We start from the raw sequence: 14,710 nt of genomic DNA on the forward strand, positions 1-14,710 counted from the left end.
TCAGAGGAGCATTGGTATAAGTGGGGTAAAGTTATTGCAGCATTGTCCAATTTAATTTTTAGTGCAGTGAGGACTGTGAATCTGTCTGAATTCCAATAAGTGATGGTGGCTGTTGGCCACCAACTGTGGACAACACTGGTCTTGGGTTTAGGCGGGGTGGCATAGAATTAGCAGGCCGAATGAGAGGTGGTGGAGGCTGATTTAGAGTTGGCCGGGGTTGGATGAACCGAGCCTGCTGCTGGAGTGGAGGAGGCTGCCGGTGAAGAGCAGGGGCAGCAGGCAGTGTTGGACGAAGAAGTGGTGGAGGCTGGTTCAGAGTGGCAACGGGGGTTGTTGGTGTTGGAGTGGATGATGGGGCAGGAGGTGATGGACCCAGAGTCCGAGGAGCTTGTGGGGTCTGTGCCTAGAGGTGAGGAAACAAAAATGCATGCATGAGATGTACGTCCTAATGAATTAATACAATATAGTTTGGGCTGTCACAGGAAATACAAAACAAATCAAAACAGAACAAAAACATAACACCAGTCTTTATTGGAAGCATAAGCTTCTTTTATTTTAAGTAAAATAAACAAAACAAAACAAAACAAAACCGAAAGCAATGAGGCTACCGAACAGACATCTTTATTAGTATCAGCTTAATACTGGAAATAAAAATAAGACTATGGGAAAACAATACACTTTCCATTCTGCTAGAATCAGAGATTATCAAGTCATTATGACTTAACTGTCATGAGAGATGTACCATTAAGTGTATTGTCAACCTTGCATGCTCATTTAGCTAATTTTCTGACAAATTAACCTTACAGAACACCACGTAAAATGGTGCCTCCTCAACTCATATTAGCTCAAATTCCAGACACAAACACACCTCCTCTTCTTCATCAGTGCTCTTCCCTGATGGCACATTAGAAGCACTTTTTGTTTCCTCCCCTAAAGTAGAAGCATCACCATTAGAAGCCTGGGTTCCTTGTTCTGCTTCCCACTCCTGCAATACCTCCTCTAAGTTAAACCGACGCCTGTAGTTTACAAAGAAGTTCTTCACTTGGCCAACAGTCTTGTTGCCAATTACATCTGCAATAGCTTGAAAATCTTTACCATATTTGCGGACACCTGGAAGGCAAAGTAAATAATACACCTGGTGAAGGATCAATAAGGAGAGCTGTGTGTACTATACATCATGCACACACAAAAGATACTAGCAATGAAAATCCTTTCTGATAAATTCTGCTCATTTCTCAGTTTTGAGAAATCAGGGTCATAGATGAAAACTATCAATTATGCCATTTCATCGGGCCAGCCACTTGCCTTCAACTGAATGATCAGACACTTACCATGTCTTTACATACTCAGTTATTTTCTCCAATCTTTTCTTGAACTCTCAAATACAGTCCATTTATTGTAAAGCATTGAATTCTTTGTTCCATCCTCAATTCCACATTCATTTATTTCCCTAGTAGCCAGTCACCTAAATTTGAGCAACACCGTTTGTAAACAAAACTGGATGGGAATGAGCCATCTTTTATACCCTCAATGGACTGTTTGCGTTGCCGTATGGTTCCCCCATTAGAAAAGTCGTTATAATTTGGGGCTTCAACTTGAATCCTTGCCTAGCCCATCAGGGAAGCAATATACTGAAAGAATTATAATAAAGCAAAGCAGAATGATCACTATATCATGGATTTAACAAAAGGAAAGACACTTTGGGGAATTACTGGATTTTAACTAATCTAATAAACCTAAAGGCTGAGAGTCAGAAGGATTCCTAGATGTGCTTGATAGCTGAGGACTAGCTGCCTGAAGAGCACTGAAGAGGGAAGGGTGTATATTGCTTTTTGAAAACTTATCTTTTTACTAAGGAACTTTCAATATAATAAAGGATAGTAACTGATTTATGAAACTGAAATCACTAATTGTGCTATAAAATTCAAAAGGATAACAATTTGCTCTTAAAGCATTTTAAAATAGTTTAAAGATTCATTCTTGGAAAATATATGTAGCCCAATTATAAAAGTTGTCAAAGTATTTGTTTTACACTTCGATAATTTAAAAAAAATACATCAGCAGGTAACAATTCATTAACAAGCTATGAGAAAGAAAACAAAAATATGAGGCTGACTTTAACATTTATATACCCACAAATGAAAGACTAAGAATACATGAATTCTTTAGCAGAAATGCTATCAAAATCAATTATTTAAAATATTTGATTGTTTGGAAGTACCATCAGTGTGACATGGTTCTATTTTTACATATTGTCCCTATTCGAAACTGAGAATTTGGGAACAAGCACCTCTGGCTACATTTAACAGGCAAGGGCTAACCTAGGGAGAGGGGGAGTTTCTTTACCTTATAGTATTTTGGATAGGAGGTCTGACATTATCATCTTATAACTATATCCTATTTTAAACATAGAACTTTGGGTTTACAAGTTATGTTTCTTAGTTATCAAAGAGAAAGATATGCATGACAACAAATTAATGACAGACAAGGTTTTATGAACATAAACGTAATTCAGTCTTTGAGTCAAGGGCTGATTTCTAGTTTGAATTTCAGTTCAGATGAATTCTAATGGTAAGAAAGGCAGACTGAGGTTTCATATGGCATTGAAAATCAGGTTACTTCATAGTAATAGTTACTATTAAGATATTAAAATACTTCTTTCACTGCTTATACACTAATTTTCTAAATTTTAAATCTGAAAAAACTGCACACGAATAACTGCTTATTAGAAATTAAGACACCCAGTGCTATATTGGACAATTTCACAAGATACTTAATTCACATTTTAGAAATACAAGCCTGAGTATGAATTTAGAAATAAAAGCCTTAAGACTAGGTTTAGACCTTCTGAATTCCTAATAAGTAACATTAAGATGGACTCTGACTCCAAGTCTTTTTAACTCTACTACTTTTGATGCTTTCACTCCTTTTGACACTAATTTTCTTTTGCTCAATGGCCATTGGAGTGAAGATTATAACATCTGCAAAATTACAGACTCAACTCAAAATTACTTCCTATAAGAACTTTAGTTTTCCTGAAACTTTGTATGGCAAGGTCTTTTTCCAGCTCATCTAAGTGTGTTTAATTTAACACATGTAAGCCAGTACAAATTTTGCAGCTCAGGCTATACTGCAAGCATGTTGTTTGACTGAGGATACATTAGGATTCTAAGAACAACTGTGTCCAGATACCAATTCCCTCAACCTACAGGATGCATGGGCAGTTTCTGTAATATTTGGAGCTTACGGGCAGTCTTCTCTGGACCAGCACAACCACATCTACCTGTGCCACTGTATTCTGACAAACTTCATCATTTCCCTTGTTTACTCTGAAGTGAAAAAGGCTGGGAAGTGGTACTGACGAAGTACAAGTCAGCACCAGCACTGCCACAATGCCAAGTCTGCACAAGGTGGTTAGGAAATCTTATTTTCCTATAAGGCTTCATCTTACTTCTTCCTCACACTACAAGAGGTATACATGAGCATTTCTTCTCTTTTTTCTTTGTGTCAGTCCTGGGGCTTGAATTCAAATGGAATTCATTTGTTCAAGGTTAGTGCTCTACCTCTTGAGCCACATCTCCAATTCCAGCTTTTTGGTGGTCAACTGGAGATACAAGTCTCATGTACTTTGCTGCTCAGGGTAGCTTCAAACCACAATCCTCAGATCTTAGCTAGGTTTGGCCAACAGCACCCAGCACGATCAATTTGTATTCCCAATGATATTGCTCAAAGGTATGTTCTAGCTAGAATAAATCATATATATATTATATATAATTATATGTACAATTATATACTATATACACATATAATATATACAATTATATACTATATACATATACTATATATACATAATACATATTATATATATAGTTATGTAAGTTTAGCACTAGGTCTTGAACTGAGGGCCTTGTGCTCTTGCTTAGCTTTTTGCTCAAGGCTGATGCTCTTCTGGTTGAGCAACATTTCTACTTCCAGTTGGTTTTGAATTGGACATAAGCATTTCCTTGTTTTGTCTGTTTGAATAGCTTCAAATCTCGATCACAGCTTCTGAATGGCTAGGATTATAAGTGTAAGCCACTGGTACCAACAAGAAGATAGAATTCTTATGCTCTACATTGTGGTCTACATTGGCCTTGTACAAGGCCAAAGGATTTATCAGTACTGCTTCTTTAGAACAATCATCAATTAGGTTTCTAAATGACAGTTTCTAGAGGTAGTAACTAACTTACGGTGCCACAGTCACCTAAATTTCATTGTTTACTGGGAGAAACGGTGGTTCACTAGTTTCATGGTTTACAATCAATAAGGTTATCTGGTGGCTTTCTTAGCACAGAGTTAAGTTAGATATTATTAAGTCACTCACTTCCTGAAAATTAAAACTGAGGTACATTTGAATTAAAATTGCTAAATTGAAATGTCACTTCTAGAGCAAGAGGTCAGTTTTCAAAGGTTGGTGGGATATTTAGTGAGCCATACAAGAAATACAATTGAGTGTTTTTCAGGGAAAGAGTACAATTATTTTTAATCAAATTTCAAAACTCCATTTTTACAAGTTATAATTAATGATTTGGCTTCTCATGCTGGTAGATAATACCTTACAATCATATGTATTTTAAAAGTTTTTTTGAGAACATAAAAATATAAATCATTAGGATATGGTTATCATTATATATTATGAAAGCCCATACTTTTAAATATAATTCCATTATTTGCTGACATATAAGTACTGATACACACACACACACACACACACACACACACACACACACACACACACACTTTTGCCTTTAATTTGTTTAAAGACCTTTTTAATCATGTCAGTCCTAGAGCCTGAACTCAGCAGTGCCTGGGCTCTGTTTCTGAGCTTTTTTGCTCAAGGCCAGCACTCTACCATTTGAGCCACAGCTCCACTGCCAGATTCTTGTCGGTTAATTGGAGTTATGATTCTCATGAACTTTCCTACAGGGGCTGGCTTTGAACCACAATACTCAGATCTCAGACGCCTAAACTAACTAGGATTACAGATATGAGCAATCTATACCCAGTTTAAAGAAGACATTTTTATAATTATCTATGACAAACTCTCAGCTTAATTTTAATTTTGTGCTTAAATATATGTACCAGTGATCACATATAGAGATCCCATTCTTGAATACTTAATTCGTTAAACTTGACATTTGAAATATGATGTAAAAAATCAATGTTAATAAAATCTTTTAAAAATAAAGAAGATATTATTATTATTTTTTATTTTTTGTGGGCCATTGGGCTTGAACTTGGCCTGGGTGCTATCCCTGAGCTCTTCAGCTCAAGGCTACCACCCTACTCCTGAGCCTGGGTGGTGTCCCTGAGCTCTTCAGCTCAAGGCTATGTCCCCACCCTTGGGCCAAGCCCCATTTCTCTTTTCTAGGGGTTAATTAAAGATAAGAGTCTCAGGTCCTTTAGGGCCTGGGCTGGCTTTGAACCTTGATCTTCAGTTCTCAGCCTCCTGAGTTGCTAGGATTACAGGCGTGAGTGACCCTAAAGAAGACATTATTATTCACAGTAATAGCCACTGTCTGAATTATCTCAAATTCTGAATTGTGGAGGCTGTCATTTATACAAGATTAGAACACTGTGAATATCATTTACACACATGAGCTCAGCCTAAAAGCTGGACTCCTGAAGCATTTATATGGTGTTTCTCAACAATAGGGAATCAGGTTTGCTTGTTTAGCTAGATAGCTGCTTTTGGATTATTTAAAAATTGTCCAAAAAAAGCCAGCAAAGTTCTAGAACAGTAGCAATATACTTCTAGGTAACAGGATTTCAGGGGATTTCTCCTCCACCCCCTGCTTCTTAGGACAAATTTCTTAAAGTGCACATGTACTTGACATAATTGGAAAATACAAATTTAGCAAAAAGTTATTTTTGAAATAATAGCCTAGAGACAAGATAGAGATTTCTTTTACTTCCTTGATATTTACATACTATATTAACTATCATATTTTTAGCAAATGTTAAATCCACTTTTTCATCTACTTTATGAATTTTATTTTTTGGTAAGCAATGAAGGTAAGTAATTGATTTGCTAACATCAATTTTCCTTAAAAAGATGAAACATATGAATTAAAGGAACAGAAGATATCTTTTACAGTAAGCATAACCACTTGACCATAGTTCTGTTGTTTTCTATCTGTGAAATGACAGGTATTATAAAAAAGAACTAAAAGCCGATATTGACATCTTGATAAAACTGGGAAAACTTTTCTTTATTCTAATAGAGCATTAAGATTTTAATTGGGAAGCAGTTTTTTTTTTCAGCACTAAAAGACTAGAAAAATTAAGATATTTAATAGGTTGTCTAAAACAACAATGGAAATAACTGTATTCCCATGCTTCTGTCCCTACATATGGAGAATTTTTTTCTTTTCTTTCTTTTTTTGGTTTGTTGTGGGGCTTGAACTCCCTGAGCTCTTCAGCTCAAGGTTAGCACTCTACCACTTCAGCTGCAGTGCTAGTTCTGGTTTTCTGATGGCTAATTGAAGATAGAGTCTCGTGGACTTTTGTGCCCGGCTGGCTGTGAACCGTGATCCTCAGATCTCAGCCTCCTGAGTAGCTAGGATTACAGGTGTGAGCTACCAGCGCCTGGCTACTGAAAATGTTTTGTATTATTGATATGTCTGTTACATTTATATTGTTGCTTTGTGAAAAAGAGTCAATGTTAGTGCTTTGCCACTTGAACCATGGCATCACTTTCAGCCTTTTCTTTGTATATGGTATGAAGGAATCAAACCCAAGGCTTTATGTGTGTTAGACAAGCACTCTAACACTAGGCCATATTCTTGGCCTCAATAAGGTGTTTTTGTCACATGAATACTAAACTGCAATTTTAGGATAAAAATCACTCCTAAAGTATATGTGTGTGTGTGTGTGTGTGTGATCACACACAAATAGGACTATTTCACCATTAACACCTAATATGGGAAAAATATGACTGGTCTCATTGATAACTCATATATTAGAAAATTTACTTAAGATGGAAATTATAAACTAACCACATTAATGATAGATTTCTTAGTAACTTATATAAAGAATGTTACTGAAATAACACAGAATATAACAAAATGAATAATGAAAGTATAAACAGATATTTCTATTTATCTGAGCATGATTTTCCAACTACTTTTCACTTGAGAGTTGAAAACTTACTTAAATGGTTAACATTTAGTTAACAACAACATGAATAGATGGGATAGGAAAGTAAGGTGAGAAATTCGTATTTAAGTACTATGAAGGAAAATGATCTAAATATGTTTGGTCTCAATAGTTATAATAAAAAAGTTTGTGTAATAGAATTATAAATCTCAATAGTAGCATTAGTGATATTTCTTTCTCCAGGACATTGTAACAGTCTAAATATGAGCAAGATAAAATATTTTCAAATGCATGTTGAACCAAAATATACCAAATCTTGAATACAAAGTCACATACAAATTAAAACATGCTAAAATCCCAATAATTTATTATTTTATAATGTGAAGTGGTCATTACAGTAGTATTACATAAAGTTTATCACAAATAAAACTTTGAATAAAAAGAAAAAAATTCAGCTACATGTCCTTTTAATATCAAGCTATAGATGTTAAAGTAACCTCTGTAATTTTTTGTTTCTTTTTGCCAGTCCTGGGGCTTGAACTCAAGGCCTGAGTACAGTCCTTGGGCTTTTTCCTCAATGCTAGCTAGCACTCTGCCACTTGAGCCAAGGCACAACTTCTGGCTTTTCTATGTATGTAATACTGAGGAATAGAATCTGGGTTTCGTGCATGCTAGGCAAGCACTCTACCATTAGGCCAAAGGCCCGGCCCTAACCCTCTGTAATTATATACCTTTAACCATCATGACTCAGATATAGGTGACTTTACTATATAATTATATTGTTTGGAGATGTACTTCTGGTCATATAAATGTGGAGCACATTATATGGCAAATGGTACTTTTTAATCCTCTAAAATTTTTACACAAATATGATTTTTTATAGTAACCAAATAAAAGCCAAGTAAAAACAAAAATTCCAGTGAAAATAAAAACAAAACATCAATGTATTATCAAAATAAATACCTTTGAATTCCCAACAACATGCATATTTCCATATAAACTGCTGTCTTAGTTTAGAGGCTTATTTAAAAAATTTGCATAATACAGAATAAGCCTCAGAACAAAAAATGTTTGTTTATAACTATTAGTACTTTAATATTTGTAAGTTATACCCAAATATACTGCTTATTAAGACACGTACAGAAATCTTACACTGCCCTAACACTGAATGCAAATGCATAAGATCAAATAAGCCATAACACTCAATGGACTCTTTTACTTTAAGTAGTATTGGGTTTTGTATAGAAAAATACTAACCCAGACTTCCCTAGGAGATCCTCATTAGAAAAACTTTCATACTAGGACAATTTCTCAAAGAATAAAATTCACATAAACAATTTAACACTGGAAATTAGTGCATGATTCTTATTAGGTAGCACACTATAATAATATAGTCTTTACATGAAAGGAATATTTACCCCCTAATAATTGCTACAGCGGCAAACCATAGCTCTAAAGAAATATAAATAAGTATTGTAACATAAAAATTGAAATATCAGTCTAATTCTAAGCCATTACTGAACATTACAAAGTAACTAAAATCTTAATTCTGAATCATTCTGAAACCCAGTTCCATTATTTTATGGATGTGCTCAGTGTACATACAACCAATACTGCCTACAGAGCTTCAATCACTTCTCTTAGGAAATGACTATGTCACACTGGATGACCAAAAGGAAGCTCAAACCATCCTACTGAAACACTTATATAACATTTTCAAATCATGTCGGTTGGCTAATTTTTATTCTCTATAACCAAAGTGTAATAATCTATCCATGAATTTTAATTATATTATTCTCATATCTGATGATATATGATATCTGCAGAATAGTTTTGTATTAAATCTTTGACACATATTTGGAAATGATGCATTTTTTTTGTCTTTTCTTTTTTGGTATTGGGGATAGAACCCAGGATGTTACACTTGCTAGACAAGCACTTTCCCAACCCTGCATTTTTTTTTGATGTACTGGTGGGGTTTTTCTGTCAGGCATGGGGCTTGAACTCTGGGCCTGGGCGATGTCCCTACGCTCTTCAACTCAGGGCTAGTGCTCTACCCCTTGAGCCATAGCACTACTTCTGGTTTTCTGGTGGTTAATTGGAGATAAGAGTCTTATAGACTTGAGTGCCTGGGCTGGCATGAACCATGATCCTCAGATCTCAGTCTCCTGGGAGCTAGGATTACAGGTGTGAGCAACTGGCACCCAACTGATACTATTTTTAGCTCAAGGCCTCAAACTTGCTAGGCAGGAACACTTTTGCTCTAGTTATTTTTTTGGATGGGGGGGAATCTCATATGCCTCTCACTTGGTTGGGATCAGAGGCATATTACACCATACATAACTAATTAGTTGAGATGGGGTTTCATTAACTTTCTTGCCAGGGCTGTCCTCAAACTGTGATCTTTTTTACCTTCTAAATATCTGGGATTTTCACGATTCTTGGTCAATAAATGGGAAATATTTTTTAAACATATATTCATATGTAGTGCCCATTTCTCTCATATTAGCTAATATAGATGAAAAAAAGCTATTAGTACTACTATTCAGCATAGAGGGCTCGCTCAATCAAGTTATAAAAGCAAACCATATTTTAAATTACAATCAGTTCTACAGATAGTTTATCTTAAAAAGGAAAAACCCCCTATAGTCCCTGTAAAAATAAGTCTGCAAATAGCTGATCATAAAAAGGAAAAATAATCTAAATTAAACAATTAAAACATGATAAAATCCAAGTTCATGTTTCCAATTTGCTCACAGGTATTCTTAATACAAAAAGTGCTTGCCGGGCTGGGAGTTTGGCCTAGTGGTAGAGTGCTTGCCTAGCATGCATGAAGATCCGGGTTCAATTCCTTGGTACCACATACATAGAAAAAAAGCTGGAAGTGGTGCTGTGGCTCAGGGTAGAGCTCTAGCCTTGAGGAAAGCCCAAGGACAGTGCTCAGGCCCTGAGCTCAAGCCCAGGACTGGCAAAAAAAAAAAAAAGTGCTTGCCATGTAACTTTAGCAAAGTGCTCTTAAACAGCACATTAGAATGCTGTATGCATATTTCTGTTATCTGTTTTAAGTTTCTTTTAAAATATACTTTTTTTCCCCCTGGTCCTGGGGCTTGAACTTAGGGATCGGGCACCATCCTAAGCCTCATTTTGCTCAAGGCTAGCATTCTACCATATTGCATAATAGCACCACTTCCATTCTTTTCTGAGTTTCCCTGCTTGGGCTGGCTTTGAACCATGATCCTCAGAGCTCAGCTTCCACTAGGATTACAGGTGTGAATCACTAGTGCCCCGCCTAAACATAGTTGTATTTAAAGTCAGATTTCTAAAGCATGCAGTGGTACATCTCTTAAGGCATATTATATTCAAAGTTAAGCATGTGGTTAGTATTATGACCTGACCTTTATTATCAAATAGAGAAACACCATTATATAAAGTAATGATAGAAGCTAGAGACCACAGTTTATGAGCTTAATTATAAGCTATCAATGAGTAATATAGTACGAATGACCCCACTGCAAGACTACAGAAGCAGAGACACAGATAGCCAACATGACATGGTCATGCTTGTCCACCATATCCACCACCACCACCACCACCATCAATTATTCAGTGCTGAGAATGCATTTTGTGCTATTCAAGATCCTAAGTGAATATAAGCAGACTCAGCATGTCACATCCAGAAATATAGCACAAAATTCCTGGTCACCAGGACTCTGTGGGGGAACACAAGAGCCATTTCACAATCTATTTCAATAGGCAGGGAAGAACTAGGAATCACCTTTCATGACAAGTTAATAATTATTAACAACAATAACTGCATATCTTTAATATACCTTGCACTGCTAGAAGCTGCTCCTCTGTGGTCCAACGGGCATTAATTTTCTGATTTGACTACAAAATTAAACAGAAGTTTCCTAATGAGGATATGAAGACAGACATTTTTCCAAAGTGCTTATTTTTCTTTAACTTTTAAACCAAATTACAGACATGAAAGTTTTAGATTTTGATTCCATATTTAGGATGGTCAAAATAACCTTTTACTTACATAGAAAGAATATGAAAGGGAAATGCACTAGTTTGGGAGAATGAGTAACATTCATATTAAGAGACATTAAAACCCGAGAAACCTGTTCATCCACTGTTTTCCAACTACAATGTTCCTATGACATACTACAAACAGTAATTCTAGTCTAGCTTTTTACTGTTTTCTTTAGAGGATCCATGATTCTAAAATTTCTTCCCCTCATATTTAAAATTAAACCTTGCTTTTTTTTTTTTTTTTTTTGCCTGTTCTGGGGCTGGAACTCAGGGCCTGGGCACTGCCCTTGGGCTTTCTCAAGGCAAGAGCTAGCTCTACCACCTGAGCCACAGCACCACTTCTGGCTATTTCTGTGTATGTGGTACCCAGGAATTGAACCTGGGTCTTCAGGTAAGCACTCTTATCCCTAGGTCAAACTCCTGGCCAAAACCTATCCTTTCTTACTCCAAGACAGTGGTACATATTAGTACAGAATGTAGATTGGGCCTAACTGCTAAAATGCTTCTTTTAATTCCTGAAGCAGAATAAGACTGACTAATAATTTTTTTCTCAAGATTTCCTAATATTCCTCCCCAAATTTTTATCAAAACATTAAGTGTACAATTATTATTGATGGTATTATACTTAATCAGATTTTATTAGTATATATCCACTGACTAACGGTTACTCAAGAACCTTAAACAGTCATGCATGGGGTGAAGAAATAAATACATCAGCTTGTAAAGTTCTGCAGAAGGAACTGCCAACATAAAGTGACTTATACCTAAACATGCTAGGCAAAACAAAAAGACTTTCTTTGTGAAGGGGTATTTAGGTGTCACACATGGTCTTATATGTGTTTATTTTACACCAGTTCTTGTAACATCAACTTTCTCACCAAGCACACAAACATCTATTTATAGGTTTATATTCAGAAGGAAGAATAAGGCATTCAAAGTTAAACACATAGGAAAGAATAAAAAGTTAAGGGGAAAGACCTAAGGACTCTCTTAATCTCTGTGTGTACAGGTTACCAGAAAAAAAAAAAAAGAAAGAAAAACAAAGAGCTGGGATGGTTTGGAGGGAAATCACGGAGTAGGTTAAAAAGGGATAAAAGGTAGCCCAGTTACTAGGCCTCAGAAGTTAAGGCTTAAATAACAACAGCCAAAAGGAAAAGAGAAGGGAGAAGTAAGAAAAATTCTGACACATACACAGAAGTAATAATGAAAAGGTAAACCAAAGCTTAAAAAAAAAAGGTAAGAAGGAAATCTAGAAATTTAAGCATAGATTTCACAAAAAGAATAACATGAATTAATAGCTAATTTCAAGTTAAACTGTAGGTACTCTGATACCTTGGCAAGTCTTTGAAAGACACTGATGATGATGATTACTAGAACTTATTTAAGAAACTATTTAAAATAGGTTCAAATATTTCAATATATGTTGAAAAAGTAAAAAGATTGATTATAACTTGGTATATGAAAATAAAACATAAAAACTGGCTTCTTTAAAAGCATTAATGATTTATTTAATCTTATTTGTTGGCCTTAGTTAATTTTATTTGTTGACTGTACAATGGCATAATAACCTTTATCCTTTGGATTTTATCTTTATAACATAATCATGAAAATGATCATTTTTGCTTTATCTGAAGATAAAGATTTATATAATGGGCCGGGAGTTTGGCCTAGTGGTTAAAGTGCTTGCCTAGCATGCACGAAGACCCGGGTTCGATTCCTTGGTACCACATACATAGAAAAAAGCCGGAAGTGGTGCTGAGGCTCAAGTGGTAGAGCTCTAGCCTTGAGAAAGTCCAAAGACATTGCTCAGGCCCTGAGCTCAAGCCCAGGACTGGCAAAAAAAAAAAAAAAAAAAAAAAAGCTACACCAAAAAACGGCCGGGAGTTTGGCCTAATGGTTAAAGTGCTTGCCTAGCATGCACGAAGACCCAGGTTCGATTCCTTGGTACCACATACATACAAAAAAGCTGGAAGTGGTGCTGAGGCTCAAGTGGTAGAGCTCTAGCCTTGAGAAAGTCCAAGGACAGTGCTCAGGCCCTGAGCTCAAGCCCAGGACTGGTAAAAAAAAAAAAAAAAAAAGATTTATATAATGCCTATATTTACATATAGAAATGATAATTACAACTGTAAAGAGAATATAGTAGTTGTAAGAGTTAAAGGAAGCAGGGCCGGGAGCGTGGTCTAGTGGTAGAGTGTTTGCTTAACACGCACAAAGCTCTGGGATTTATTCCTGAGTACCACATACACAGAAAAAGCAGGAAGTGGTGCTGTGGCTCAAGTGGTAGAGTGCTAGCCTTGAGAATGCCCAAGGACAGTGCCCAGACCTGAGTTCAAAAGCCCCAGGATTGGCATAAACAAACAAACAAACAAACAAACAAACAAATAAGTGTTAAAGGAAGAAACCTTCAAGGCCAATCAGCTAAAATAAGGTCTCAGAAAATGGCATGGAGAATCAGGAGTCAAAAGTTGTAGAATTTGGTCTTAGTGCTGAAAGTTAACTTTCAAGATACAGCTTTGGTGGAAATATACAAGTAGAAAGAGTTCAGGATAAATGATGTGAGTAGCAAAATGGCACTAGAAATAGGAAAAGTAAATTACATATACAGGATTCCTTATTTATTTTCTATTTTCTTTCAAACACAAAAAAACTTCTATAGAAGCTTTAAAAGAGGAAACCAGAGTACATCAAGACATTGAAAAGTCTGTGGTAGTTGTGGTTAGCTAGGGTATACCACAGAGTAACTCTTCTACAGCAAATTCTGAAGTGATATTGTTTAAAAATAATAAAAAATAAATACAATATGACAAATGCCACCCAAAGTGTCACCTAGAATAATCAATCCATGGTATTCTTAGTGAGCTCAACTTTTTTTTTCCACATTCCTTCCCATTAAGTGAATCTGCTTTCATGTATTTCTCATTTTTGTCCATGGAAATTCTAAATCAAAGGAGGTGAAAAAGGTTACCAAGTTAAACCTCCTGCTCAATGCTGAAAATTCCATCTAATACCCACAATGAAAGGATATTATTCACTTTTCTAAGAACACATGAATGGAAAATTTTAACCATCACCCCCATCCAGGTACAATTATTTTCTTCTTGGATTTCATTATCACCTTGCTTCCACCTATCTATCCATTTCCATTCCCAGCAAATGCAAGCAGAAAAAAACATGCCACCTCTTTTCCTAACACTTACCTACTTTCAAAGAGGCACACTAATTTTCTACTTTGAAATGTTCTTTGGGGTTATCTTTACTTCTATTTCTACCATTAATACCAAGCCAAACTAAAGAGTTTGCCTCCTCTTATATATTCTGATAACACTGCTATAATAATTTCCCTTCATTAAAAATTTCTAATATATACTTTTTATATTGAAAAAAACTACAGGGTTCTCATATTTGACTTTATTTAAAAAGCTTAATTCTCTTTTTAACTTTTTTTTTTTTTTTTTTGCCAGTCCTGGGCTTGAGCTCAGGGCCTGAGCACTGTCCTTGGACTTTCTCAAGGCTAGAAGCTCTACCACTTGAGCCTCAG

General features: G+C 35.7%; 1 protein-coding gene across 6 annotated transcripts in view; it reads right to left on the reverse strand.

The window, feature by feature from the left end:
- Positions 1-14,710, reverse strand: part of LOC150058435 (REST corepressor 3) — a 46,270-nt gene continuing 31,560 nt past the window's right edge. For 3 of the 6 annotated variants that reach the window (XM_090341250.1, XM_090341249.1, XM_090341255.1), the window contains 3 exons: positions 10,968-11,025; positions 869-1,110; positions 1-403 (listed from right to left, as the gene is read on the reverse strand). In XM_090341250.1, coding sequence (XP_090197376.1) covers positions 59-403; positions 869-1,110; positions 10,968-11,025 — 645 coding nt within the window. In that variant the 3' untranslated portion in view covers positions 1-58. Of the gene's footprint in view, positions 404-438; positions 1,111-10,967; positions 11,026-14,710 lie in introns of those variants that run through there. The other 3 variants (XM_090341252.1, XM_090341253.1, XM_090341251.1) reach the window with 2 other exon arrangements.

This window comes from Megascapheus bottae, chromosome 10 (assembly GCF_031878675.1).
Source record: "Megascapheus bottae isolate mThoBot1 chromosome 10, mThoBot2.hap1, whole genome shotgun sequence".
Classification (NCBI taxonomy): Eukaryota; Metazoa; Chordata; class Mammalia; order Rodentia; family Geomyidae; genus Megascapheus; species Megascapheus bottae.